The sequence below is a fragment of the Lissotriton vulgaris genome, chromosome 11 (assembly GCF_964263255.1).
Source record: "Lissotriton vulgaris chromosome 11, aLisVul1.2, whole genome shotgun sequence".
NCBI classification, from domain to species: Eukaryota; Metazoa; Chordata; class Amphibia; order Caudata; family Salamandridae; genus Lissotriton; species Lissotriton vulgaris.
The window spans coordinates 1,033,478,909-1,033,506,907 of record NC_141699.1 but is presented as its reverse complement, the minus strand read 5'-3'; the positions used below and the strand labels follow the sequence as shown (position 1 = coordinate 1,033,506,907).

At 44.1% G+C, this 27,999-nt stretch overlaps 2 protein-coding genes across 2 annotated transcripts in view; both read left to right on the top strand.

Annotated features, from left to right (window-relative positions):
* LOC147684016 (uncharacterized) overlaps nucleotides 1-27,999 on the top strand; it is a 375,703-nt gene that overhangs the window by 282,205 nt on the left and 65,499 nt on the right. The window contains exon 3 of the mRNA XM_086944934.1: nucleotides 16,737-16,923. Coding sequence (XP_086801060.1) covers nucleotides 16,737-16,923 — 187 coding nt within the window. The remainder of the gene's footprint in view (nucleotides 1-16,736; nucleotides 16,924-27,999) is intronic.
* On the top strand, nucleotides 24,907-27,803 carry SOX2 (SRY-box transcription factor 2). The gene has a single exon (XM_086944359.1). It carries the CDS (start codon nucleotides 25,770-25,772, stop codon nucleotides 26,736-26,738), a length of 969 nt encoding a protein of 322 aa, XP_086800485.1. The 5' UTR covers nucleotides 24,907-25,769; the 3' UTR covers nucleotides 26,739-27,803.

Below are 27,999 nucleotides of genomic sequence, written 5' to 3'. Positions count from 1 at the left end.
ATTGCAGTGCAGATGCCTGTATGTTATGCTTTCTGCTGCCCCAGCTGGAAGTTGGTCTTATTGCGTGAGGACCAGGTGCTGCTTAGTATGGCACATGCCATGTGTGATCGTGTTGTCTGACTGCCATGTGTAGCCTGGTTGGAGGTTACATCAACAGGGTTTACCTTGTTCCCCGGATCAAATGTGTGGCCAGCTTGAAGGGGGCTTGCCCCGTTGCAATCGTCCTACCTTCTGCCAATCGTAACTGCATTAAATTGGGCACGCCAGGTGTGATCATGTTTCCAGACTGCCACGGGTTGCTAAGCAGGTCACGTGCCAGGTGTCAGCGTGCTGTCTCTGACTCCTCGTGGTGAGGTAATTCCAGAGAGAGCCCCCCCCTTCCGCCCCACTCTCCCCCTGCCCCCTCTCTATGTAGTCCCTCGGCTTGCTAAGATCAGAGAAGGATGCTTATAATCACACCTCTGCTGCCCTCCCGTTTAATCACACCTCTGCTGCCAGCCACGGGAGTGAAGTGCAGACTAGAGCATTTTAACAGACTTCGTTGTGCAGCCCCAGAGGAGAGAGATCAGAAAAAACTCTAATGGGACACAGGGGGAGTGTAAAAAAATGGTAAGTAAATAGAAAATATTTTTTAGCACATTACTACAATCCATGATGTCACGCAGTCTTTATCCTCCACCGCAGCGGTCTCAGGCTTTCCACGCAGGTGTTCATGGTGTCCCAGGGTATAACGCACTCCCTCCAAGAGACTTCCTGGAGCGGACTGCGTTTCTTCAGTCTCGCAACAATGGTGTAAATAGAGTCTCCTAATCTGACTCTGGCTGGGCCTCTTAGAAGGGGTGAAAGAACAACAAGGACTCATCAACAAGTAAATGGTCTTTTATAGACCTGTGAAGTACTCGGGTGCGGCTGGCAGCTCTGTGTGTGCCCGGAAGCTGTCTCAGCCCAGGCTGACTCCTCTTAGCCCACTAGTATTTTCCCGTTTTTATATATAAATACAGATAAAGGAAAACTTGTTTTCCGTCTGTATTTATATGTAAAAATCCATAAAAACGGAAAACCGGGAGCCCTAGTTGTAATACACAATACTGTAGTGCATCTCTAAAAAATATTAGTATTAAGTAAATCGAGGCTCATGACAGACTAAACCAGTAAAATATACAAAACATAAATGAAGTCTGCAAGATTCCTGATAGTCACATGTTAATGATAATGATGGCGTAAATAGTATATATATATATATATGCAAGAAAACGCCATTCACCATATCTCCTACTCCAGCAGAGACAGAATAACGTAGAATGAAACCACCATTTTCGTGCTGAAATCCTTAGTGCTTTATTTGTGCAAAATCGTGCCAGCAATCCACCATGACGCGTTTCGCCTCCAAGGAGGCTTGATCACATGATGTGCCATAAACATAAACAAGGGCATTTATAGTCAAAGTCAGTGCATTGTAACGGCTGTTTACAATTAAGCCGCGAACAGAGAAAAAATACTGCATGTATATTGTGGCAGCAAAACATTTCATATAGGGCATAGTGCCCAATTGACAATGTAAACATATTTCTCCCAAATGTTTAAGAAAAAATATATATACATAAATAGACAATGATAAAAATATTTCTACTATAAAAAACTAACTGCATGTTTATATATAGGAATAAATCCATATGTTTCATACATCCATATATTTACATTGGTTTTATGATTATTCCGTTTTGGAGTATTTAAACGAGTGGATGATTTGACAGTACAACATCCTACCTCACAATCTTCATACCCCAACAATAAAGTGCAAATCTTCGCAATTCTGTTCATATAACCCATGTGGGTAATAAAATGTTACAAAAAAGTCTACTGTATTAACATATTAAAATGCCCACATAAGGGTGCTGAGATAAATTAATGTGTTTAACTAAAGTGCAAGTGCAATTTAAAAACATTATCTATTTTATGGAAGATAACGGATCTGTATCCAGTATGAATCATTTTCCTCAAATCAATTAGCTATTGCAACACCTGATCCCAGCCTCTTGAGTTGCATCCTGACAAATTGGTATATGAATTGGTTTCTAAAGAGCTTATCTTGATCTTAGACTCATCACAGGCAGGTATACATGTCCTCACTGGCATTGAGGCCTCCCGGATTCATACTATTAAGTTCCAGGATGTACCTCGTTTCCAGCAACCATAGCTTGGCCTCCCAGATGCCACCCCTTTTCAGGGGTAAGATTGTATCAACAAGATAATATTGAAGACCCTCAGGGTCACTGTTGTGAGTTGATTAGAAATGCCGTGCTACTGGATATGTTTGGTCCTTTTCCGATATGGCTCTTAGGTGCTGCAGTATCCGTTTGTGGGCGGGCAAACGTGTGCTGCCCACATATCGCAGCCCACACGGACACTGCAGCACATAGACCACATATTCGGTTTTACATGTGAGCCTTTTACTGATTGCAATTGGTTTGTCATGAAAAGGGATGGAATAGTGGGTTTTGTTCACTCCGTGACGGCACACTTTGCAGAAAAGACACTTTTTGAACCCCTTACTCAGAGCCATCCAGGTTTCTGAGATTGGTGTGTCCAGACTATTGCTTACTAAAGCGTTAACCATTGTAGGTGATCTACGGAATGTAAGGTCTGGTTTGTTTGCCACAAATTTACCTATGACTGGATCCCCTCTCACTAAGTTCCAGTTTCTACTGAAGATTTTCCTGATCTCCGCATGCTGCATACTGTAAGTTACAATGGCCCTTGATTGTATGGTCTCGGGTTAGTTTCTGCGATTTTAGTTTTGGGTATCAAAGCTTGTTCTCTTGAGATTTTTCGAGCGCGTTCAATCGCCATATTTATTATGCTCTCGCTATACCCTCTCTCCAAGAAACGTATCTTACTCTCTCTCTGGGCCCTCTCACAGTCAATATCCGTACTGCAAATACGCATCAGCCTCAGCATCTCCCCGTAGGGGATGCTGCGGATGAGGTGCCGTGGGTGCTGACTGGTTGCATGTAGCAACGTGTTCCCCGCGGTTGGCTTCCTGTGCAGCTTAGTTTCTATCTTATTATTTCTGATGTATACTTCGACATCCAAAAAGTTTACTCTCTCTCTCTATGGATCTCTGATGTGAATTGCAAGTTGTAAGTATTAAAATTCAGTTTCTCTATGAAATTGGTGGCCTCCTCCTTGGATCCCCTCCAAATCATAAAAAGGTCATCTATGTACCTTAAATACAACATCACATTGTTGGTCATTATGGCCTTGTGGTGGTCCATGAGGACCCGCTCCTCCCACAGCCCCATGTGTAAAAACGCGAACCTGGGGGAAAAACAGGCCCCCATGGCCACCCCTCTCATCTGTTGATGCACTTGGCCATTGAATATAAAAAAGTTCTGTTCTAGGCATAATCTCAACATTCCAACAATCATTCTATTGTGATGTATATAGTGCATAGGACGCTTATCCAGATAGAGTTCCACTGCCTTTACACCATCACCATGTCTAATCGAAGTATACAATGAATTGACATCCAAAGTCATTAGTAAATAATCTTCATTCCAAACAATCCCCTTCAATTTGCAAATAAAATCAGTAGTGTCTCTCACATATGAATTTAATTTTGTAACCCATTCCTGCAGGAAATAGTCGATATATCTGGAGATATTTTCCGTCGAGCTGTCAATGGCTGAAATAATCGGCCTCCCAGGTGGTGTTGAGACATCCTTATGAACCTTGGGTAATAGGTAAAAAGTTGGAATAACAGGATGTTCTTTTTTCAAGAACTGAAATTCATCTTTGGATATTAAGCCACTACTCCTCCGTGCCATTAATTTAGAATGTTGTTCATTCCAGGCTATCCTGATCGCTCCTATGTTGCTTTTTCTATAACAGGTTTGGTCCCCAGTTGTTTTTCTGCCTCCTTTATGTAAAGGTTACGGTCCCACAGGACAATGTTCACACCTTTGTCCACCTGTTTCACTACCACATTTTTATTGGTGTTTAGTTTCTTCATCAAGTTGTTGTAGCTCTGATTTTGTCGATTGATGGCAGAGTGCTTTTTATTTGTGGCTATATATAACCTTTTCAAATCTTCTGTGATAAAGTCATGATAAACATCAAGGTTATCATGAGTCATGACTGGTAAGAAGGTTGACTTGGCTTTAAATGGTGTAATTCCCATCCCAGTGCCGCCCCCAGTTTGAGTTGTTTCCACTAGGCTGATGTCAGCACCTTCCTGTTGCAGCGACCAAATTTCTTGAAAAGAAGGTTCATCACCTGCTGTTAGGAGGGATGGACTTTTTAAAGTTGAGGTTTTAGATTTTCTATAGGGCTGTAAGCGGTGGAATTTGCTCAATTTTAGTTTCCTTATAAACCTAAAAACATCCATTTGTGTACTGGCATAATTGAAATCTTTAGGTGGGCAATATGACAGTCCCAAACCAAAAAATAGCCACCTCCTTAGCTGTCAGAGTGATGTTTGTTAGGTTTATAATTGATGTTGTACCTGGGTTTGCCCCCGGTTTTGAGATGTTTCCATTTTCCCCGCTTGCCCTTCTTTGTTCCGCCCGTATTTACTTTCGTGGCACTTATATATATATATATATATATATGCTACATTATATATATGTATATATATAAACATACACATATATATGTGTGTTTGTTTATGTAAGTATATATTTACATATAGTGTTAAATATTATTTACATTTATTTAATGTACAGTTCATTATAGTTATATAATAAGATATTTCAGATTTACTAATTTAAACTAGATAGATAGATAGATAGATAGATAGATAGATAGATAGATAGATAGATAGATAGATAGATAGATAGATAGATAGATAGATAGATAGATAGATAGATAGATAGATAGATAGAATAAAAACAATATTTTGGTATATTTCTGCGTTCCTATATGAGACACTATTGGTAAGGAAAATAGTCTTATTTTCATCAAACCTACTTATGATTGGATAATGCTGTTTTACACATGAAAAGTTTACATTTGTTTTACTTTTTTACCGGGCTTTTAATCAAACATAATTGGTTTTAATACTCTTACAGTTTATTTTGACAATTTTAGGCATTTGTTATATGTATTTATTTTAATGATTTATTTAACTACATATTTATTGATAATTGTATCAAGCACTGTTTGAAATGCACTTTACCGAGTCTCCTGTATATTTTACCATTTAAATAAGAATGTGAGCGTTGAAAACTATACCAACTCTTCCATGTCTTTGAAATATTTGCGGTCTGGTGGGGAAGCGAAGTAGGTGTTCTGGTGCGGCGTCCCCAGGCTTGAAGATTGTTTCAAAGGGAGACACCGCCCCCCCCAGAGACCATGATGTGCTATCACGCACTATGACAAATATACAACGAGAACTAGAAATCGTATGTATTTAAACGCATGCTTTTATTAGTAGCAGCGTTCACTGTTTTTTCCTTATTTCTATTTACCTATTAAGGTTTAAACAGGAGTGGCAAACACAGGGCTGGTCCCTGTGTGGTCCTGAGGAAGAGCTAGGGGAAGCTCGAAACATGTCGACCAATCACTGATTCCCTTCTCATTATAGATTGGTACACAGTGTCAACCCCGTTTTTAACCATACCTACCTAGGAGCTGGAATAAAATAGTTAAGGCCCACTAGCACAGTATTTTTAAATCGCCAACACCCACTACACCACACATTGCACCACACACAGTCTTCCACAAAAACGTGCTCCTACATAATTCCGCAAGTCGTAGCACGCCCCAGTTCGTAGAGAGCTGGCATGGCCCCAATGATGAAGCATGTCACCCTGGGAACCCCTGGTGAGTGAGGGGACTCAAGAAAGACATTTTTCTTTCTTTTGAGCTTTTTTCTGACCATATTGGCCAGGAGCCACAGCCACAAGCTAGGTCTAAGAACCCAATATCTTGGGTTTATGTTTTGATTACACATCTTTGGAGTGCGACCTAGACTTCTATCCTCCTTCTCCCTCTAATTTATGTATGAGCACTTTCACTTTAAATGTTTGAAGTCACTTCTCCAACGTATCATGTAAACAAGGCCCCATGAGGGCTGAAATGTGTGATAGATAGATAGATAGATAGATAGATAGATAGATAGATAGATAGATAGATAGATAGATAGATAGATAGATAGATAGATAGATAGATAGATAGATAGATAGATAGACGGACGGACGGACGGACGGACGGACGGACGGACGGACAGACAGACAGACAGACAGACAGACAGACAGACAGACAGATAGATAGATAGAATGAAAACAATATTTAGGTATATTTTTGACGATATTAGTGTGAATTTATACTTTTTTATGCTTACCATTATAAGTATAGGGAAATGATATTTTTGTAATCAATATTTTTTACACAATATTTCTGTATCTCAATATTGTTGTGTTTGATATTGTGTCATTAATGTGCAACCAGAGATGGTGTCTTCTCGACAGTCAGTCTCCCAGAGTGAGGGTACATCCCCTGAGTCTAACCCCTTGCTGGAAGAGCCAGATACCTGTTCTGATGTGCCTAGGTGTCAGCCTGTCTGCAAAGAGAGGGAAGAAGCCTGCCAACCCTGCAGGAATGACCGTCCAGGAGGAACAATATGTCATACCTCCCGGTGCTGTTGGGATTTCCAAAAGAGGAGGACTAATCTGTTTACCTCGGGTCTGTGGGCCTACAGTCTCTCTAAAAGTCATTCCTGCTGGAAACGATGATGCCTCAACCCTGAGACTTTCGGGGCCTGGTTGGGCTTGTAATCTGAGTCCAAATCAGACTGTGTATGCTCTATTGCCCAGCAGAAGATCTTTCTTGCATGGCCATACTGGCCAGAAGAACATCAGCATCTGCACCCCTGTATTGCCCAGATGAAGATTGGCCTGTGTTGTGTTGTATTGTTCAGAAGGTGGTCAGTCAGCCTGTATGTGGCCGAACCTTTAGAAGATCTGCTGGTGCATAACGACACTGCATAAAAGATACCAGCCTGCATGCGGCCCCACCGATCACTGAGCATCTACCCACACATAGTCTACCTGTTCCATGCTGAGCTCAAGCAACTTTGTCAAGATCACTGTTCCTGTCTGCTCGACCACTGCCAGAGATCAACAGAATCAGGACCTCTTGAGCTGGGGCCCACAGCAAACAAGGAGACCGCAGACACAGCGGCCGGTGAATGCACATCCTCCCAGAAGTAGGAAAGAGTGGACATGCTGAGATTCATCTGAGCAGCAATCTGAAAGGTCTGTTCCAACATGGGTGGTAAGAACTGAGCAACTAAATTAGAATTACTAAACTGTAAGAGAAGGGGTGAACAACCTTTAGCAGACAGATTTGCACCTGTGTTGTAATGATGCTGTTGCCCAGATGCCAGTCAACAACTGAGTAGATCATAAGGTAGGAATCATGGAGAGAAAGTGGAGAGAGGTGCAGTCCTACCCAACAGAGCCCAGGATACTACATTATATAATATAGAGTATTCCATTAAAGTACTTTCTTTCTTGATGGAGATCCAATGGGGTGAACATTCCGTTATTGCGCTGCTGAGTGACTGTTGAGTCCTGAGCTTGAGCACACCCACACTACCTCCCTGAGAAGCCTGTGACTGCTCGCCATCGCTACCAATGAAAGTCAAGTGCCAAAGGGGCTGTACTTGGACACATTTGCAGAGCCATATTAAGATGGACCCCAGGGCCACAGAGATAAATGACCTCAGCCCCCATGGTTGAGGCCCAGTAGCTCCTGCTTGCCCTCTGGCCCTCGTCAAACAGGGTCTGACACTATTTAGTAATATGTTATTAATGATGCAATTGCTTTAATGTACTTCAGATTCAGTCGCCTGTGCTTTGAAAAAAGTAAATGTGGAATTGTTTATAGCGTGCAAAATATATATGCATTTAGACTGATTCCAACCACTTATTGCTTCTAAGTGAGGCACATGGAGATGGAGGGCTGTGACCAGGGTGACGCAATCTGGTAAAGTAGGAAAAAGTGGTTACTAAACTCACATCTCGTTGATCCAAAGCCAGCAGTTTAATATTAAACAACATCTCCTTCATAGACAATCCATAAACATTGAAATGTAAGAAATTCGTTTTTAAAAGAAACGCCAATTAAAAGGACGCTTAAGCGCTATATCTCATTTTTAAAGCAGCTTACACTTGGTCTCCGGGCCTGCTCACGCGTGTGCTTCTCTAGTTATTCAATGTGCTTTGTCGTCTGGCATTTTGAGCAAACCAAACACCAGTCTGTCCAGCATCAAGCCTTCGGGCTTATTTTTGGGCTAAAAGGATATAGCTGATGACAGTCCAAATTCACAGCACAGATTTTATTTCTGAAAATGAAGAATTCTTAGTGTGCATTTCATTTGGGACATCCCACAAGATACATATTTTAGACTTTTAGGAAATGTTCCAATGATTTTGGACATTTTTAAAATTTTCCACGGATTTTGTATCTGTTTGAATTACCAGATAGAGTGAAATTGATGGGAAAAATCAGAAAGGAAGGAGGAACCAATGGGAGGGTCTGCAGCCACGGATGTCAACATAGGCTAGAAACATTGGTGACACACTGAGGGAGTGACTTGCTGCAAGGGGAGGTCAACTGAGTTGAAGGATGGGCTTTGCAGTTGGCACCTGTTTAGTGATCAGGGAACCAGCCCAGCTAGATTCATTCACTTCTCCAGGGCACTCCCTTTTTTATAACCTGTCAGTTATCATTAAATGTCTCAAACATGTATGTGCTCTCAGGGGGAACGAAAACATGCAAAGAAGGGCTGAAACAATGCATGTGAGGAAGCAGAGAACCTGCCATCGTGACCTAGAGATGAGTAGGATGGGAACAGAGAAACTGACATCAGGGTGCACAAACATATCCTGGTGATAGATGTGTTTTGGGGAACAGGGTCTTATATGTTACCTTCATCAGGCTTTCAAAATACTCAGGAATTCTGAGAGTAAATAAATAAATACATCAAAGGTCTTCTGAAGTACTTTGATTCATTATTTTAGGCATTAAGTTGGGAGCATTAAAAGTCGACATTTTCACTTAAGTATCTACAGATGTATTATTTTATATTTTCTGCTGTAGAAATATGAAAATATTTCTGCAGCTGTTCGGATATTTTTCTGGGAATTGAAATATCGCCAAAGTGCCTCTTTTTGCAAGGAAGTGGAACTGCTAGGAACAAACGACAAAAATCAGGTCTGAGCCCCGTTCTTTCTGTTCATTATCAAGGTCCCATTTCCTTCTTAGGGACCATTTTCAATTGAGTGCTCCTGTCAGGATTATTTAATGCTATGCTCATTTGGGTGGGATTAGCATTTTTCTTGAGAAATGACTGTCATTCTCTCAAATAATAAGAGTATTATCATTAGCTTTCAAGGAATTCTGCAAATAGGTTTTACCTTAAATTGGGGATTTTCGCGCCTCCTTAAATGTGTTTCATAAAAAAATATTGCCAACATCCATCTAATTTCAAAGTGGCGAGAAGGGATATGTTGACACTCACCAGAAAATACTGTCACCTTCCAGGAAAAACTACTCACGGGCAAAGGGACAATCGAACTAGGAAACTACATGTAGCCCAAAAATGGTAATTCATGTAGAAGATTACTTGTTTAATAAAAAATTGAGCACACCCCTGATGCTTACCCTATGCAGATCATCCTGTGTTGCCTACGTGAGGCGTGGAAGCACATCTTTCAGAGTTATGTGAGCTTATTTATGCAATGTGCTCCATACTAAACTGAGAACTACCACAGCATTTAGGGATTGTAAACCCATCTGGGAGATTAATCTAATTCAAGAGACAAGAAGACTCCTAGATCTTGGTCAATGTTAACTACTTTCTAAAAGTTTTCGCTAGAATTTAGTTTTATTTATTTAAATTAGTTGTTTTCATATAGCTATATTTTCTTTTTTAATTTTGCACATTGTTCAGATGTGATATATATATATATATATATATATATATATATATATATGTGTGTGTATGTGTGTGTGTGTGTGTGTGTGTGTGTGTGTGTATGTATGTGTATTCTTTTTTATTATTGGTATCCATGCATCCGTGCCTAGAAACGGTTGTAATGGCGTGCCTTCTCCCCTACAAAATATAAACAGACTGGCGTATGAGATCAGTAATAACGGCTACTTAGTTACATAGAGCTTAGTTGTCTAGGTAGGCTTCAGTGAGCTGTAATAACAAGAAGTGGTATTAAGCCACAAACTAGTGATGATGCTACGACCATAGGAACACAGAAATGCTAAGTTGCCCCGTCATGTTTTCGAATCGTTCATCTACCTTTTTGCACAAAAATCCATGCAGTCGGTGCATAAACCGCCTGGGCAGTCTTTGTCGAAGAATAGTTTGAGAATGAAACTTCCAACTTACTCAAACAGCCAAAGGCGCTGTTTAGTTCAAGCAGGGCTAGCATTGCTTGAGTCTGAGTGCTAGGTACCGGTGCTATAGAAGGACAGAATGCGCTCCTATATCCAGGGCTTTAAGTGGGCCGGGTCCTGCCGGTGTTCAGCACTGGCAGTTCTGAAAAGCAGGCGCTAAGAGCGGTACATTTTTGTCCACACCAACAGGGCGAGAAAATAATCTAAACTCTGCAGCAGTACCACCCTTAACTGTCTCTGCGCTGTTATTGCCTCTGCTATGGTAAGCACAGATTTTTAGAGTATGTGTCTTTAAGGCACGCCCTTAAATACATCGGCCACGCCCCTTTGAGAGAGACACCCCCACAGTTTTTTTAATGCCACTTAAAGCCCTGCATATACCAGATAAAATCCCAAATCTCTAAGTGTTGGTTTCTGAGTGACTGGGCCCCACTGCTTTCCTCTCAGAGATGCAGCGGGCGTGGATTGGTTAGTAATGGAACTAGCAGGCTTGTGCAATCATGGTCATTCAAATAAGCACGTGTTTTCGTTTCTTTTTTCAGATTTGAATATACTTTAAATGCAGCATGGGAAAGTAAGATAAGACATGAATATGCAATGTGCAATACTATAAAGTGTATTGAATTTTACAACCAAAACGCGCACCAGTCACTTATGCATTTCATATGAAGTTGTATTTGCCTGAATTTCATTTTTATAAAGTTGTATAGATAGTGTTTTGCATACTTCAAAGCGCTCCTGGGTTTGGGAGGTAAAAGAACTAAAGGAATAATGGCCGGGTAGTTGCCCACAATCACACCGCACGATTAACTGTAGCGCCGGGATTGGGATTACATTCCTGGATCACCCGTGGTTATCCTATACGAGGGACTGTGGCTGTTGTAATTTACACAGTACATTTGTTACTACTGATCTCGTTTGTGTGTGCCGGGGTGTCGTATGAAGAGACAGAGATAGGGTGAGAGAGAGTGTGTGTGTGTGCGTGTGTGTGTGTACAGAGAGTGCGTGTGTATGTGTGTGTGGTGAGAGAAAAAGTGTGTGTGTGTGTATGTGTAGAGAGAGAAAGTGTGTGTGTGTGTGGAGTGTGTTTGTGCGGGTGGGTGTGCTCATTCGCATTTGAGGTGAGGAGAGTGTGTTTGTGTGACATGCGAGAGAAAAGATGTGTGTGTGCGTTTGTGGAGAGAAAGGGTGTGTGTGGAGAGAGAGAGAAAGGCTATGTGTGTGTTTGTTTTTTCGCGCCTTTTCTGTCCGGAAAGTTGCCTCGGTTCAGCTGCATTAAGTAAATGCTGTTAGCAGATATAAAGGAGTCCAGATATATCCAAAGCCACGAGAACCGTTCACCACAAAACGTCACACGTGGTGCGCACCCAGCTGACTTGTTCTTGTGCAAAGTTGTGAGCAGGTCTTGCTGCTGTGGACTGGATTAATGCACATTGCACGCGACCTCCCTCCAGACTGGGTCAACTATTCGCACTCCGTGTACAAGAAGCTGAGTGTTGGCTGGAAAGTGCAAAACCGGCCGCATTGGACTATTTGACTGTGATTCTAGTCAACTAGCGCTCCCTTGCAGCCAGAGGCTACTCGGCGCTACTACACAGTTCTCGTGCGCAGTCCACGCTCGGGGTCATGCACGCCCCACACTGCAGAGCTAACGTTAAAGCGCCTAGACACCGACGTGCAAGCTTCAAGGCTCCATTTCATATCCTCGGTTACAACTATCAGCGTCAGAAGATACGCCCCGGGAGTGGGAATGTTGAGTGAAGAGGGGACGCGCATTTACGGCTGTGTACAAGGACGTCATGTGAAGACTTTAGTTTACTGATCCCTGTAGGTGTAATTATTAGAATCCAAAATGTGTCAAGTGTCCTGGAAGCCAACAGGGGGCACAGCAGTGTGACTCTGGCGTCGGGCGGGGGGGCGTGTTTCATGACAGATTCGCGCATCGTCATGGGGCTGTTGCTACTACAGCGCCTCGTGTTTATTTGGGCTGGAGTGACGAATGCACCGGGTTTAATGTGCTTGAATGTGCTTTGGTGCCACCCTGAAGGAAGCTCGTACGATGGGACATTGTGCACGAGAGTGGCGTCCTGCCTTGAATTCACAAGGGTGCACCGGGCGCCGTTTGTGACATGTGTCGAGCACTGGCTTCAGGACATTTGTAAGAATATTTATTTCGCTGTATCCGTGATACACTCCGCATATTTCGGGTTCATTTGAATGTGCCTTCTCGTTCATCGTCTCTTAATTCACCCCCCTGCATCTATTTTCCATGACTTTGAAAATATATATGTGTATCTATCAATCTAAAAATATAAGAATCCATCCGTCCACCAAACACTGTTTACGCATCCATCCAGACATCCATCGATCCATCCACCCAGGTATCATTCATTCATCCATCAGTCCACAGGCTATGCGGCCATGCCTCCATTCATTCACGCATCTCCAACTACTCCATCCATCCACTATCTATCTATCTATCTATCTATCTATCTATCTATCTATCTATCTATCTATCTATCTATCTATCCATCCATCCATCTATCTATCTATCTATCTATCTATCTATCTATCTGTCTGTCTGTCTGTCTGTCTGTCTGTCTGTCTGTCTATCTATCTATCTATCTATCTATCTATCTATCTATCTATCTATCTGTCACTCCACATATCGATCTATCTAACTATCTATCTATCTATCTATCTATCTATATATATATCTATCTATCTATCTATCTATCTATCTATCTATCTATCTATCTATCTATCTATCTATCTATCTGTCTCTCTCTCCACATATCTATCTATCTATCTATCTATCTATCTATCTATCTATCTATCTATCTATCTATCTGTCTATCTATCTATCTATCTATCTATCTATCTATCTATCTATCTATCTATTTGTCTATCCATCCATCTATCTATCTATCTATCTATCTATCTATCTATCTATCTATCTATCTGTCTGTCTCTCCACATATCTATCCATCTATCTGCCTATTTGTCTATCCACCCATCCATCTATCTATCTATCTATCTATCTATCTATCTATCTATCTATCTATCTATCTATCTATCTATCTATCTATCTATCTATCTATCTATCTATCTATCTATCTATCTATCTATCTATCTATCTCCCATATCTTTTTAGCTGTCTTGCAACCCAGCTCTCCACTCATCCATTCTCAAATCCACGCAGAAATATACCAAAATATTGTTTTTATTCTATCTATCTATCTATCTATCTATCTATCTATCTATCTATCTGTCTCTCCACATATCTATCTATCTATCTATCTATCTATCTATCTATCCATCTATCTATCTATCTATCTATCTATCTATCTATCTATCTATCTATCTATCTATCTATCTATCTATCTATCTATCTATCTATCTATCTATCTCCCATATCTTTTTAGCTGTCTTGCAACCCAGCTCTCCACTCATCCATTCTCAAATCCATCCAGCCAATCACATACCCAACCATGAATCCATCCAGGCGCTGGTGTTTCCTCATCTCCACACACAGGCAGCCATAACGAGGTATATATAGAAATGTGAACTGGCGTGAATGTAACCAACAGACTAGAAACAACCCCTAACTTGGTTAAACACTGCTGCAGAAATTACATCAGGCGAGGGACAGGTCAGGGAGTGTCAACTGCCCCCACTGCACGCTTAAGAAGTGTGATCCCAATGTCCTCACGCGCACACACCTTCAATGTAACTAAGATCACACCAGTCACCAGGGGTAAGCGAGTTCACGCGCCTTAAAGATGAGACCCCTGTGTGAGATCAAACACCCGTGCATTGCGATCAGGACGAGTTGGTGAATTAGCGGGAACGGAGGGGGGGGGGGGGTAAATTCAGAGATATGGGGTAGAGGAAGGACCTCACGATAACATACACTACCTGGCTTGTGCGCCAGCTGACGTCATATCCTGATAACCGGTTCCACCGGGGGCCCGACTCCCACGATTAGCGCTTTTTGTGCAAACAGAACGGAAATCCCTTGCCCGAGCGCCACGAGGCGGGTTTTTGTGAGGACGGTTCAGCGAGCTAATAGTGTCTTTGTGGCCCTGCCTTCATAATGGCCCATAATTGGCGTGTAATTTGGAGTTTCCAATAATCTCTAGGGGGAGCTTCCGGTGAGGAACAAACCCAGACAAATTGCGCCCTGAAGGGTGCGACAGATTTTCATGTTACTGGAAGAAAACTTCTCAAACGAAAACCCTTAAAGTTGAACTGATTAATCAGGGTACAACAAGTAAGTCAAATGGCAGGAGTGGGGTGGTGGGTTACTACCAGCAGGCCCGAGAGCAGAAGGAACGGGCAAACTCATTCCTAGTACGGGGGTGGGCAACGAGCTTCCCCGCAGGGACCCCACTGGCTGAACCCCGAGGGCTGGTGCACCCCCCCCCCCCCCCTCTTCCAATGCACTCTGGAGGATGTTCGCCACTGGTACATGTTTCATGCTGTATGTATAATGTGCCTCACAAACACTGGAGCACCACAGACCGAAACCGTCGGTTTTACAAGAGGCGGGAAATTCACTCAAGCGCCTGAAATACTTGCTCAGACTGCCTCTAGCCAAGGACCCGCAATGCCCGTTGGGAAATTCATTTGGAAGCCTCAGGTAACTCAGAATGGCGAGTTCTACCTTGCTGGACTGGCGCATTGTTCATAAAGCGAGCTAAGTGGTCGATTATTGATTGACAGCAGGTGGCTATCTGGGTAGGCAAGGACAGGGAAATACGAAAAGCGCTAATTAGGAAGCACGTGATGGAGATGTTGCTGTTAATATGAAGCACCTGGTAGGGATGTTGCTGTGTTTTCAGTTTGGCTCAAATAAAGAGTACTCCACCCACCTGGGGGGTGAAAGGGGGAGTCACCCGGGACGGGCATCTCTGCTAAAGCGCCAAGATGCCTAGAGCGTGGAGTCCCAGAGAAAGGGAGGGAGGGAGGGAGGGAGGGATGGATGGATGGAGGGATGGATGGATGGATGGATGGATGGATGGATGGATAGATGGATGGATAACTGAGTGGATTGATCACGATGGATTGTCCGGGAGGATGGATTGATTGATTGTTTGGAATGGATGGATGGATTGATATGGATGATGAATTGATTGTTTGGGGTGGATAAATGGATGCATGAATGTATTTATCAGGATGAATGGATGGATTGTCCGGGTGGGATGGTTGGGTTGGAGGAAGAATAGGTGGATGGATGTTTGAATAGGTGGGTGAATGAATTGTTCTGGTGGGCGGATGGATGAGTGGGTTGGTGGGTGGATGGTTGGTTGGATGGATGGATGGATGGATGGATGGATGGCTGGATGGATGGGTGGATGGATGGTTGGATGGGTTGGTGGGTGGATGGTTGGATGGATGGATGGGTTGGTGGTGGGCGGATGGATGGTTGGATGTGGGGTGGATGGATTGTGCCAGTGGGTGGATAAATGGGTGGATGGATGGGTGGGTTGGTGAGTGGATGAATGGATGGATGGATGGATTGTTCTGGTGGACTGGAGAATGGGTGCATGAAAGGACTGACAGACAAACAGATAACTTTATAGACAGAAAAACGCCATCTCAGTGGCTGTCCCTGAACGAGAAGCAAACACACAAATCGGAAAATAGTGTTTATTTCCACCTAATCGGTGTTTTTTTACTTCCTGTGTTTCCAAAATGTATTTCCACACTCCCCGCCCCCTTTTCAGACACTCCTCGAAGCAGCGAGCCCTGATAACATCCTTGTGCAACAAAAGCAGCAATAAAATCAGAAAGCATTAACTGTGGCAAGATCAGAACTGAAGTGAAAACCGCCACAGCCAACACAATCCCCTGAAAGCATATTTTAATAAAATATTAACGAATCAGCTCGACCTTGCGAGGTCTTTGTGTGTCTGTGTGTGTGTGTGTATATATAAAAGAAATCTTTATCAAGCCCCCATTCTATGGCTTCAATAAACAGAATCCATTACCTCACGGAAGCTTTTGTCGGCGCCATACAAGAGGGAACAAAATGCTTATTCAGGAGAACGCTTTAGATTTGTATTGTGAGTACCAGGCACAAAGAGCAGTGTTATTGTATTAAAAAGAACCATCTGTAGCAGAAACAATGGCATCAAATTATCTTTGAATACCCAGTGAAAAAAAAATATAAAGCTTTCGCTTTATTATGTGCGGTGGGGGCATGCGGCAGTGTTAGGATAACTGATTTTTTTGTTGTTGTCGACAGCGCGTTCGGTTCCTTTTAAAAGAAAACAGCCATTTGGGTTTTAAGCCATAAACGCGCTTTCTTGTTCCAGGGAGTGCGGTTTAAAAACCGGGGCTGGGGACTGAAGGATGCAGAGGCGCTCGGACGGGGATGGCGGTCGCCGGGGCTTGGAGTCCCAGGGAGGAGGGGAAGGCGCCGCCGCTGCTGGCCTGGCACGACACACGGGGTGGCCACCTGTACCCTGGACCCTTCAGGACGCACGCCTCGCCCACCGGCAGGTAAGCAGCTGATTCAAACTTTGGCATCTCCCCTGCGTGCCAGCGCGCAAGAGGCAAGGCGCGCCCCTCCCAGAGCCACCCACACTTTGAGTTAAGCTGGCATATGCCAGACTCAAGCGCTATGTGTGCGTTTGCTCTCATTAACCTCGACTCGCATGTAGCGTTTAGAAGCTGGGGGAATAGTGCCTACATGACTGAAAGCGCGCTTTACGCCAGTACTCGTCTTCGCGTTCTTGCGCACAGTCGGGAAAGGGCTGATCTTAAAAAGCGCCCTGGCTTGATTTGGCACGGGGGCTTTTGGGGTCGTGGTAGATGTTCTGTGGTGATTTCTGTGGGTGTGATCAAGTTAATGGGGCCGGCAGACACGGGCATGGGCTGGATAAAGCCCCCCCAAGTCCCTGCTCCTGGCCCTGGCACTCTGGGTAGTTAAGAGGCCCAGTCCTGCTGTGCCGACATAGGCAGCGAGAGTGAAATCTGGGGGTACCTGAGCCCCTGTAAGAGCGGAGCAGTGGGGAGGCTGTGATAGTGCCTGGCGCGGTGCCAGGGGGAGCCGAGTGGCAGCAGAGGGGCTCACAGCGGCCCCCTAGCGGCATCCCAAAGAACAGGCGGTGTTTTCCTCTGGGTTTCTTTGCCTAGCTCACGTTTGCTCAGTCGAACCTGTCCAAAACCCCACTGTCCACACAGAGAGAGTTTCACACGTAAGCACACCTGACCCCTCCCCCACCCTTCATCGGCCATCCTCACTGCCCTCAGGCATCTTTGGTCACACCACCACACCACGCTCCTTGACGCAGCCGGGCACTGTTCTAAGGCGCTGCTCGTTTGAAAAAAGATTGATTTTGACACCCCTGCTTCTGATACGACCCGCCCGAACTCCTTCCTGGCCCTGGTTTCGTTTGGTCGGAAGCCTGGCTCCTGGGAAGGTTAATATTGGGCTGAAGGCAGAGCTGTGATTGACACCGGGGAAGGTGTCGAGGGCAGGTCGAGCTGTCCTATTTACTGCCCACTGCTTGCTAGAGACCCTTTGTTAGTTGGAAAGCTAATTTACCGCTGATCAAAAGCGCCACGGAGTTAAAGGACTGGTAATGGCTGCTAATTTGATTTCAGCCTCGTGCACCCAGCTCCTACTGCAATTAAAGGCGTGCTATTTAAATACAGGTGAAGGGTATTTTTATCTGGAGCGAGGGGTATTTATAGCCGTACCTCATGCAGAAATCTCGAAAATAATTATGTGTATCTAGAGTCTATCTATTTGTCTATCTATTTGTCTAACTATCTACCTCGATCTATCTATCTTTCTGTCGATAGCTATCTACCTAGCTAGCTATAGATAGATAGATAGATAGATAGATAGATAGATAGATAGATAGATAGATAGATAGATAGATAGATAATTAACTTCGGAGTTTACCCTTAATTTATATACAGATACAGCGCATTTATCACCCCTTCCGACCTCTGTTCCCCTGGATTTCTGAGGCTTGTGCCTGCCTACTTTTAGCAATACCTAGATCTCACACACACTATTAACTTTAAGTGAATTACATGAAACTAAGCTTCTGGAACGAGGCCGCATTAACTGATTAAACTAGAGGGCACAATACTTTCTTTTAGAGCAATATTACTGTCTGTAAGTCCTCGAAGCCACAGTTTAAATGTGTTGTTAATTCAATTATCGTTCCTTGATAAGGGTGGCTTGTTGTGTAAAAATTATAGAATTTTCTAATCTAAGATTCCTTTCCGGGAATATCAAAGGGTAGGTGCCGGACATTTTTCTAGTCGGTAGAAATTAATAGCAAAAAGGAAGATTCCCGCCTTTTAATCTCTTTTATCCGAGGAGCCTAAAGATGCGTGCTCGACCCTACTAAGCGCACACGCTGGCCCCGCCGCCGCTGGCTGGGTCGCCTCAGATGTGACGCGGCGCTGGGAAGGTAGCTTTCAGCGCCCCCTGCTGGACGCGGCCGAGCGGCGCAGCGCCATTCCTGGGATCTGAGCGGAAAGCTCTCAGCTGCGAGACCAGCTCGTTTCAGAAGTGAAAAGTTGGACACTTTTTGAAGGCGAAATAACCCACGGTGCAAGTGGTGGCTTTGCATGAGGCGGAGCAGATATCAAATCACCAGGAAAGTTTTCAAAGTGACTGGCCAGAGATACAGATATCCAAGAGACATCCCCATGTCGGGAAAAGAAAATGAAAATGGCCAATACGGCAACATTCTTTAAAAATACTTTTTATGTATGCCTTGCCGTTTTCCGTGCCACCTTCTTTCTTGTTTTCATTACATAAAATATAAAAATACAGGCATTAATATTTCACACACGTGGCAGCCAACCGCTGATGCTCTTCATTAAGACCAAATTACGAGCAAAGTTTATTTTTTGCCCTCGCTCACATATATCACCTGTGAATGACAATACCTTCAATAACGTTCTTGGGATGCGGTATTGAAGCAGCCATGCGATAAATTACTCGCGTTATACACATCTTGCTCCCAGAGTCACCACACCAGGCAATAACACTGCATTGCTGAAGCTCAGCGGCCGTACGAATATCGACTTCAGAAGGATGAAAACCCGAGTCTACCCCGCTGGAACCTGCGACCTTCAGATTGTCTGTTTCACATGCCTTGAAAATAAACCTTAGTAGCAGGTTTCCACACCGAACGAGGTTACAAAAAATACATAAAGTAAACCTATAGAAATAAAAGGTGCATTTTAAGGAAACAGATGTATATGGCCGCGTTTGGAATCTCTGCTATGTCTCGCAGAAGTGGCTGTTAATGGGGAATATATTATCTGCACACAGATAAAGCACACTCGTATGGGAATGATAGAGCAGCATCTACTAGACATTCCATACTATTTTTCTGATATGTGCCTCCTTAGCACAGGTAAGTTAGCTCTTCAACGAAAAAGAAAACAAATCGCAGCTACATCTTCATGTAAGATCCGAAAGAGATTTGAGGAAGAGACACGTCTTTCTAAGGCCTCAACGTGCCCCTCAAGTTGTGCCTGCACTGATCACTGCTGGTTTTATCAATGGAGCCGTTCTGTAGCAGAACAGTTTTAACAATGGCGTTGAATTATATATACATCAGGATTAGGCCCCTGTGCGAGTGACAGTGCCAGGGAGATGCTCTGTTTAATGTAACATGTGCGCGGCTGCGCGTCTAGACAGTCCGGTTGTGGCGCAGACGGGGCACGTGTGTAATACTAAAACCTTACATGTCACTATTTTTCCTGAGTCCGCCTGGAAGTTTCACATATGAGGCAGGACTATACAGGCACAATTAGCAAGGATTGCTCTTTTTATTAATGCAATAACACCCCTAACCGTTATGCATAAGATTGCACTCTGGCAGTAAATAACTAAATTGTTAGAAGCGCTGGTGTGTTCTTTAGGTGTTAAATTCAACAAAATGAACGCGAATTTCACAGGATGACGGTTATGTACAAGCACTTTCTCAGCCACAATAAACTTACTTAGAATTGATGTCGGTGTCAACCCGCTGAACGGGGTTCAAGGCGACTTTAGAGATTGTGTCTATGTTTCATTTCCTACAGAGCCTTGTGCAGGGGCACATTTGGTGGCGAAATTGAGGACATACACAAACTGAGCATGTCTTTGAGAGGGGCCTTTAGAACCGAGGCATCAGGGGCGACTATCACCCCCGATCGGTCTTATTTAGCCTGTATAAATGGTAGTAAAGTCGGTTTGTGCGGATACCCTAGTGTAACAGATGCTGGATTGATTGTGTGTGTGCGTGAAGCTCATATGTTGTACACTATGTGCAAGATCAGATGAGTCTAGCTAACACGTACAAGGTGAACGCCGTGCCCACCGGCTGGATTATTAGATTAAATTACGAGGAAATGAGAGGCGCTTCCTTGCGACCCAAATCTTTCCTTCCACCATCTATAAAACAATTTAGTTTATTTAGCTCACTTGTTATCACACTGGCCATTTTTTGTACCCATGAAAGTATTCCAAAGATTTGAAGCGGTTTTTTTGCTTTCTGGCCGTGAACAGAAAGAGATTGTCCAAGATTAAATAATCGATGAAATATATTTGTTTCAGAGAGTGGAATGACACTTTCCCCGTGGACTGCTACAGAGATGGCGGGTGGGAGTTTGTCAGTTACCACATTACTGTTGGATGTAATTTGCCCAGGGTGACCATTACATCTCTTTAGGCACATCCGCTTCTATCCGGAAATCGATGCGCATTCGTTCGCCAGTTGGCCTGGCTGTGTTTCGCATCTTTGCACTTTTGATCTGCCGCACAAAAAAATAGTCCCGATGGAAAAGATCCTGTTTTGTCCGCTTCAGTTTCCACACTTGTTTGTGTGTTCACGTTTCAATGTATGCCGTGGATTGTCTCAAACGAAACAGAAGCCTCTGAGATCACCGGTTTGTCTCTGCACATAATTAATCCAGTGAAAGTTGCCGCTATTCGCAGAGTCAGTGGGGGCGCCAGGAATGGGGGTTATGTACCTGGTAATGCTGACGTTCAGCCGACAAGGGGAGCGGCTTCTCTTCAAAATTGCTTTGGACATAAAATGCACCCCTCCCACAAAAAAATCGTCCTTTTTGTAAACTTAGAAGTTTTAAATAGCGCAGCTAAATCTCGCAGAACAAGAATATTTCAGAATCATGTCAGCACGCGGATGAATGCAAATGTCATAAAAAAAGACCGATTGCACGGTCTAGTTAACGTTTTGCAGGAACCCAAATCACCAAGGCACTCACTAATTACTTCACAAGGAGATAAAAGGCCAGTAGCCCTCACTGTCAAATAGGGCCCTATTCAGATTTTAATTACAAAATAAAATGAGCGCGGCTCGTCCTCGCCGGAGTTTGCGAGTGGTTACACAGAAGCTTTCCCCGGCACCGGTGGTCGTCAAACTCTGCTAATTAGCAATGCTGAGAAATTCCAGTTAACAAGGACATTCTCCAACTCCGCAGGTTCCCCGCCGTTCCCCTTCATTTCCATAAGAAGATTAAGAATGGAGGGAACACACTCAAATGCAGATGCCGAAAAGAAGCGCTTTTAACAAGCAGCGCACTACGAAAATGCTTGGCTGGCTCCCGCTTAATTACCGCAACTTAAACCTTCCACTTCCGCGGAGGACACAAAATAGGCGGTCCCCCTCTCGTGTCGTCAAACGTCGAGTGTGATTTTATGTGTGTTACTTGCAGGAACACAAAACATGTCGTTTTTGAAGCGAAATAAAATTGACTTTTTCCATGGTTTGATTTCATCGGGGGGAAAAGCTTGTGAATAAAGAATTATACGTTGAATGGGTGGGCTGTTCATATTTTAGCGGCTACACCATTCTGCAATTCAAAATTATTTAAAGAAATAATATTTAAGTAAAGTTTGTAAATAATAAGACTTTTGCAATAACTTCAAACAACCAGAGTCATATCAGTCGGAAATACATAATATACATATTAGATGAACACTGTATTGGAACGTATTTCCAATAATATACGATTTGACACTTGCAAGGGAATTGAGCCGAGGAAAAATGTATTGTATATGTTAGGTAAAAATAAATACTGGGAAATAGTAAAATGGCTAAAATTGCCACATACGTTTTGACTATACTGATTTTATATATCTATAGTTCTCTGTCTCGCATATAGTATAATAGTTTTCAATGTGTATGTCTCTCTCTTCCTATGTCAGTGAGTATCTATATCTACACACACACACACATATATATATATATATATATATATATATATATATATATATATATATATATATATATATATATATATATATATATATATTGCCTTTGGAAAACATTGACGTTGTGAATCCTTCGTTAAGAATTAGATGCAATTCGTTGAAAGATGCACTACCCAACTTTGTCCAGCAGACGGAGCGCTAACGCCGCAGCTATAATTACTTATTCCTAAGGGGAGCCAAACGCTACGTACACTTTGCTGTTCACGATCATTCTAACGTTTGCTGTAACCCACGGAATAATGTAAATATAAACGTTTACGATAGTTTCCCGTGAATTGAGGAGGGATCATCAGAATGCGCATATCTTGACCCCTAAATGGCACACAAACTAATATTTCACTGTGGACTAAAGGAAAATAGGGAAACTAAAATTATATCCGAAGGTATATTTTATTAATGATAATAAGCAAACGGCATTTTGAGGACATGGACAAAAGCGTGAATTAGGCGGTGTTTGAATGTGATTGGATCCCGGCTTGTTATCAGCTGGATCGGGCATTGAATGCTGACACTAAAACGGCTTGTCGCACAAGTGACTTGTTTTTTAATCTAACGTGAAAGTACAACAGATCGAGTAAGCACTCGACAAAGAAGGTTTGGCAGAAGGCTTTCTTTTTTGTATTTGTTGTCAAGTGAATTTTAGCCTCAAAGACCCCAACAAGAGTGGAAGTAAACTTAGCCGAGCCTTTGTTCAGCAGCGTGTAGTGACAACAAGAGAAACAAAACTATCTATTTGTAACGGACGTGCGGCGATTTCTCTTGGTATTGACGCTGCCTCTATTGAGATCTTAACATTCTCACAATGGGACAGTCTAAAATTACACTCTTACGTTCGCTTCCCCGCCCCCAATACAAACACACACCCCTCTATTCCCCCTGCCGGTTCCCCCAAAGCCGTGTTCTTCACGATGCAGGCAGCAATGATTTTTTTATTCATAGTTGTATCAGATAATAGATGTTAACATTTTCCGATAAAATGAAGACAACAAAAAAACACGCAAACTGTTCGGGTTATTACCCAAGAGATGTAGACAAAGCTAATTTAAGAATAACTGTAATTCAATTACAAAAGAGTAAAAAGTCTGGCTTTGGTTCTATTTTAGGTGGTTTGTGGAGACCGGTGTCCCACACTTTAAAATGCAATTATTGGCTACTTAAAATATTATGTCATTTGTGTAGATATAACCCCCTTCTAGATGCCTTTCGCTTCCCCCCTCCCATCTGACACACTAACCCTTATTGAGGATTTAAGCGCCATTCCGTTGCTAGGGGAGCTTTTTCCGTTTGAATAGAAGGACTCTGGGCTGATGAAGGGGGAGAAGGAGGAGGAGGGGGTTGGACTGGCATCTGAGGAGACTGCCAGGGAAGCCAGCAAACACCTGCAAACCCCGGGCCACTGCTCGCAGTCTCCTTTATTTGTGTGAAAGGGCGATTATTTTCTGGGAAGAAGGGGGGAGAAACATGAGCATTCATTAACAACATCCCCATTCGGCACTAAGTGCAAGGGACTTTGTGCGTCTATAGCAGCAACTTTACCGCGACACCCAAGCCTCCAACTGTTTTTGTGGCTGAAGATCAACAACATTTATACGTCATCGTGTGTTTCTCTGTATGTATCTGCAACTTTAGTCAAACTTTCTGGCACCTTCCCAAGTGACCTGATACATGTCTGCTTCTTGGAAAACAGTGGGATCTGAATTCCTTAAAATACAAAAGACTCAGAACTGGAAGATTGTTTTTTATTGCTAACGAACACAATAAACATATTACAAAAGTATTTCAAAAGCAATTGGGTCATACATATTTATTCTTAGGAAAACATCAGATGCATTTCAGTTAGAAACGAAAAGATCTACCGGTTTCACACTCCAAGCCCATCGGGATGATAGGCACAAACCCTAAGCAGTTTGGTAGTATGTGTAATGTATTATCTTATTTGTTTGGCATATCGTAGACGGCCTGCTTTTGGAGCACATCAGTGAGTGATCTGCGTGAAAACGGGGCTGCCCAAGCGGCCTCCTTCTCCCACCGAAGATCTCACCCCTGTGCACATGGACCCAGGCAGCGGTGTCCACACTTCCTACAACAGGCGGGCACGGACCTGTTGCAAACCCAGACACCGCCTTCCTATTGGTCGCAGGTGCAGCCTCGGTGGTCCCGCCCAGCGCCTGCCCTCTCGCCGCCGTCCACGCCCCCTTTCATGCAAAACCCCGCGCGTGCTTAAATGGCTGCTCAGGGGTTGCCGGGGCTGACGCGGTCTGATTGGTCCGCCTGAAACGCATTTATTCGCTCTGACAGGCCTTCCCTCCCCTTACACTATCATCACATGGTGGACGGTTTGTCTATTAACTTGTTTCAAAAAAATTCTCCGGGAGTTGTCAAAAGAAGAGACAGGCGCGCGGACACAGGCACCGTTGAATCCGGCGACAGACAGAGAAAGTAGTCTCCCGGCTCACTTTTATTGACAGACTTTGAAAGCGATAGAATGGTGCGAAAACGGTGACAAAAAAAAGCGAGATCACCAATGGACTATACGAAAACAAAAGTGCAGCGTTCATCCAGAAAGCAGACGGTCCTCTTCCAACGGCAGTGAACTTTTGTTGTGATACTGAAACTAGGAGGAAGAAAAGTAAGTTGCAGCGGAGGAGTCCGAAGCCTCGGGCAGAAACGGAGTGAACTCAGGTCCACGTTTGAGAAGGATCTGCAAGAAGTGGCGAACAAAAAAAAAACACAATCACCTCAGGGGGACTTGAAAAAAAACCTGAGGTGAAACAAACTGTGACGAAAAAGTCGCCCAGCGAAACAAGTTGAGAAAAGTCCCGTGAGGTGCCGGAAAACATCACCTCCCAAAAAAACTGACCGAGCAGGAGTGCACAAAAGTCGGATCACTGGAAAAAAAGAGCGAAGAGGAATCGGTCTGACTGGCCCGGAGCGGAGAGAAGCGCGCGAGCGGCCTGACAGGAAGGTGAGCGCCGCCGTCTGAGGGGAGAGCGGCGGCACTGGGCGCGCGAGACGCTCCAACCGTCGCCCGCGCGGCCGTTGCGCACCCCGGCCCTCGCGCGCCCGGCCTGAAGGTTCCAGAGCGCGAGCCATGTACAGCATGATGGAGACCGAGCTGAAGCCGCCCGCCCCGCAACAGACGGCGGCCAACCCGGCCTCCAACAACGGCGGCGGCAACAAGAACAGCCCGGACCGGGTGAAGCGGCCCATGAACGCCTTCATGGTCTGGTCCCGCGGGCAGCGGCGGAAGATGGCGCAGGAGAACCCCAAGATGCACAACTCGGAGATCAGCAAGCGGCTGGGCGCCGAGTGGAAGCTGCTCTCCGAGGCCGAGAAGCGGCCCTTCATCGACGAGGCCAAGCGCCTGCGGGCGCTGCACATGAAGGAGCACCCGGATTACAAGTACCGGCCGCGGCGCAAGACCAAGACCCTGATGAAGAAGGACAAGTACACGCTGCCCGGCGGGCTCCTCGGGCCGCCCGGCGGCAACGGCATGGGCTCCGTGGGCGGCGGCGTGGGCGGCGGCATGAACTCCAGCCAGCGCATGGACAGCTACGCGGCGCACATGAACGGCTGGGCCAACGGCGGCTACGGCATGATGCAGGAGCAGCTGAGCTACGCGCAGCACCCGGGGCTGAGCGCCGCCGCGCAGATGCAGCCCATGCACCGCTACGACGTCAGCGCGCTGCCGTACAACGCCATGAATCCCTCCGCCGCCGCGGCCGCCGCCGCCGCGCAGGGATACATGAACGGCTCCTACATGTCCTACTCGCAGCAGGGCGGCGGAGGCGGCGGCGGGGGCGGCATGTCCATGGGCTCGGTGGTCAAGTCCGAGTCCAGCTCGTCCAGCCCGCCCGTGGTCACCTCGTCGTCGTCGCACTCCCGGCCGGGCTGCCACCAGGCCGGGGACCTGAGGGACATGATCAGCATGTACCTGCCCGGGGCCGACGTGCAGGAGCAGGCGGCGGCGGCGCAGAGCAGACTGCACATGTCCCAGCACTACCAGAGCGCGCCCGTGCCCTCCTCCATAAACGGCACGCTGCCCCTCTCGCACATGTGACAATGAGCACCCCCCCAGCACTCTCTATTTTGGACTATTTTTGTACAGAGAAGAAAAAAATAAAAAATAAAACATCTTGCTGGGAGGAAAGTGGACAAAAATAATAATAAAAAACAAACACTGTATAGATTGAACTTATCTGACCGGTAACAGAACTTTTCAGAAAGTTTCGCCAACTTCCAAGTGGAGGTTCTGCTCCATCTCTAACCCCTCCCCGATGAGCTCTTAGGGCTAGAAAAACAAAACTTTTAAAAGACACAGAGAAACATAGATTGAACATGTTTTAATATTTGCCAGCTACTTGTTAAAAAAAGGATTTCACCGGCATTCTTAACATCTTTAGAGCTGGGGGAGTGGGGTGAAATGAAACATGTTTTTTTTATATATATTTGCGGATACATTTTTTGTACAGTATTTATCAAGTTTTCAAAAACGTGGCAATCAGGAAGAATGTTCGATTTTGTTTTTACAAGCTCATGATTTTGCCAGTCATTTGTGTTTATATTTTTTAGAATTCAGCTGGAATCAGAGGCAGCTGTCAAACACAAATGTTCAAGATTTGGGACATTTGAACTGTTTAGAAATTGGGTTTTTTTTTGGGTGGGGCAAAGGACAATTAGAGTAATAACTAGAAGGAAAAAAGTCTGCTTTTAAATTAATGACAAAAGTCAGATTGCGTTTCATGTGCTTTGCCACTTTTTTTTATGCAGCGAAACACCTGGCCGTGCACATTTCCAATCTCATAATTTATAATGGCATCGCCTTTCATCATCATTTTCCGTAAAACAGAAGCAACATTAAACAACTGTGTTTGAAATATTTTCTTATGGTTTGTAATATTTCTGTAAAATTATTGTGATGCTATTTTAAGTTTCTTCCTCATTTTTTCGTAGTTGTACTCTAAAAGTTTCGGCTTTCTGTTATTTTTGCATCAGTTTGCCGGCAGTCCATGTATATATTTGAACTAATAACATCATTATAACAGGTACATTTTCAACTTACGTTTTTACTCCATTATGCACAGTTTGAGATAAATAAATTTTTGAAATATGGACCGTAACATTATACTTGAGTCTTGAATCAATTCTTGCATTCCTGTTCATCTTTCCAGCTGCAAATAGTTGCTGTTAACCTCGAAGTGGTCGCACGGTTTTAAAACAGTTCAAAATGTCGACACAAATTCCAGATAATATTTCCAAGCTAATTTAGCTATTTAAGTGTGCTAGATTGCAGGTCATGATGACCTACAAAGTGAGATGCT

Excerpts from the sequence above, each read along its gene's own strand:
- SOX2 (XM_086944359.1), top strand. The coding sequence starts at position 25,770 with ATGTACAGCATGATGGAGACCGAGCTGAAGCCGCCCGCCCCGCAACAG.